The following is a 2,111-nucleotide window of genomic DNA, read 5'->3' as shown; positions in this document are numbered from 1 at the left end:
CATTGCAAAGTAAACGCTGCTCTGGTGTGGTGTCTCTTCGATCCAAAGAAAGCGCAGGAGCGAGGAGATCGCCCTGCCCGGCCCTGTCTGTCAGAGCCTCCTGGCTTCTGGTCCTGCTGCTGCTGTAGTTTCGGATCGGATCGGATCGGAAGATCAGAAAGGAAAAGGACGGAAGAAAATAAGAAGTAAATAAGTTAGAGAAGGAGAAGGAGACTTAGAAAGGAACAAAATGGGGTGGAAGGCATTCGTGGAAGGCGGAGTGGCTTCCATTGTGGCGGGATGCACCACGCATCCCTTAGATCTAATCAAAGTGAGGATGCAATTGCAAGGCGAAGGTGGCGGCCGGATGATGGGCCTTCACAATAATGCCCCTCCTCGCATCGGTCCCACTGCCATGGGGGCCCAAATCCTGAGAACAGAAGGCATCAATGCATTGTTCGCCGGCGTATCAGCAACTTTACTACGACAAGCCACATATTCCACCACTCGAATGGGTCTTTACGACGTGATGAAGAGTAAATGGGAGAGAAGAGATGGAGGGGGGTTAGGGCTTCACAAGAAGGTGGTTGTTGGGTTAGTGGCTGGTGGTATTGGTGCGGCCGTAGGGAACCCTGCGGACATGGCCATGGTGAGAATGCAAGCTGACGGCCGTCTCGAGGCATCGAAACGTCGGAATTACAGCAGTGTGGCCGACGCAGTCGTGCGCACGGCTCGTGAAGAAGGCATTGGAGCGTTGTGGAGGGGAGGGTCATTGACGGTAGTGCGTGCCATGCTGGTCACGTCATCGCAGCTCGCGACATACGATCAGGTGAAGGAGGAAATCGTGAGGCATCGGATGATGGACGATGGATTGATGCTCCATGTGGTCGCGTCAGTCGCTGCAGGCATCGCGGCATCACTCACATCCAACCCCGTTGATGTCGTCAAGACGCGGCTCATGAACATGAATGTGGCGAGTGTTGGCACAAATACTAGCCGGAATGCCGAGATTCTGGCAGCGGGTGCGTACACTGGCCCTCTGGATTGTGCGTTGAAAACGATACGGCTCGAAGGCCCATTGGCTCTGTACAAAGGGTTGCTACCCACCATGTTTAGGCAGGCACCCTTCACCATCATCCTCTTTGTAACACTTGAGCGTATGAGGAAACTCCTCCGTGACACTTAAAACGCTCCATTCCTCACCTTTTTTGTTCTTCTCTCTTTTTCTTATGTGCCCTCCTCCTAAACTATTTCTGCCATGTCTATATTCCTCCTAAACTATTTCTTATGTGCCTTCCTCCTAAACCATTCCAAGATCTCCCAGGACCAGAAGGACCCATTCTTTTTTCTTTAACATTCCTCCCAGTTTTCTTTTCATTTTTTCAACAGAAGATCACTCCACTTCATATATCTTTTTCCTCCCTCCACTGTTGATCCAAATTACTTGTACCATATATATGTATTCATTTCATTCGAAAGAAAGCTGTGACAAAAGCAAAAACATGTATGTACCAACAAAACAATGTCTGCATATTGATATCTCAATTTTTGTTCCCTACATATATATATATGACAAATTTGGAACCTTTAATTCATAGTTTTAAAAAACTGAGACAAACCTTTTCCTCAACGTTAGTGGTTATTCTAAATTACTCTTGTTGAAGAAACGTCTTGATGTGGTTGTACATAGAGGTATGTGTGGTGGCTCAACATTATGCATGAATGAGAGAACGAGTCTATGAAACAAAGGTTGCGTCCAAGTGTGCATCGGAAATACAATTTTAGGCAACATTTGCTGGAGAGCCTCACTTGTACCACTGGTCGTGTCTCACCATATGCCGATGGAGAAGCCTTGAGAACCACTTATTAGCTACTCTGTTCATGATTGTAGGGCCTTGTATGACTTAGCCTCAATTTATAGATTACCCTCAAAACCACTAGATATTAACGCTTAAACAACATATTATGGTTTGGCGGCAAGTAACAATGTTTGTACCAAAGTTCAAATTGACATGTAAGGGTTTAATGTGTAGCATGTGACATTAATGGTACATCCTTGCTTGTTGATACATAGTGAGAAAAGCCAAAAAGGTAATTCTCACTATTTTCTTAGTATGTATATAACTCAAAAC

General features: G+C 46.1%; 1 protein-coding gene across 1 annotated transcript; it reads left to right on the top strand.

Annotated features, from left to right (window-relative positions):
* Window positions 1–207: 207 nt before the first annotated feature.
* Window positions 208–1,539, top strand: DIC2 (dicarboxylate carrier 2). Its single transcript, XM_087330826.1, has one exon. The coding sequence runs from the start codon at window positions 230–232 to the stop codon at window positions 1,163–1,165; it is 936 nt and encodes a 311-aa protein (XP_087186952.1). The 5' UTR covers window positions 208–229; the 3' UTR covers window positions 1,166–1,539.
* The last annotated feature ends 572 nt before the right edge of the window (window positions 1,540–2,111 follow it).

This window comes from Azolla caroliniana, unplaced genomic scaffold (genome assembly GCF_043228905.1).
Source record: "Azolla caroliniana isolate FFs.n. ecotype wild unplaced genomic scaffold, voAzoCaro1.0.p SCAF_14, whole genome shotgun sequence".
In the NCBI taxonomy this organism is placed as follows: domain Eukaryota; kingdom Viridiplantae; phylum Streptophyta; class Polypodiopsida; order Salviniales; family Salviniaceae; genus Azolla; species Azolla caroliniana.
This window is presented reverse-complemented; position numbering and strand designations above follow the sequence as displayed.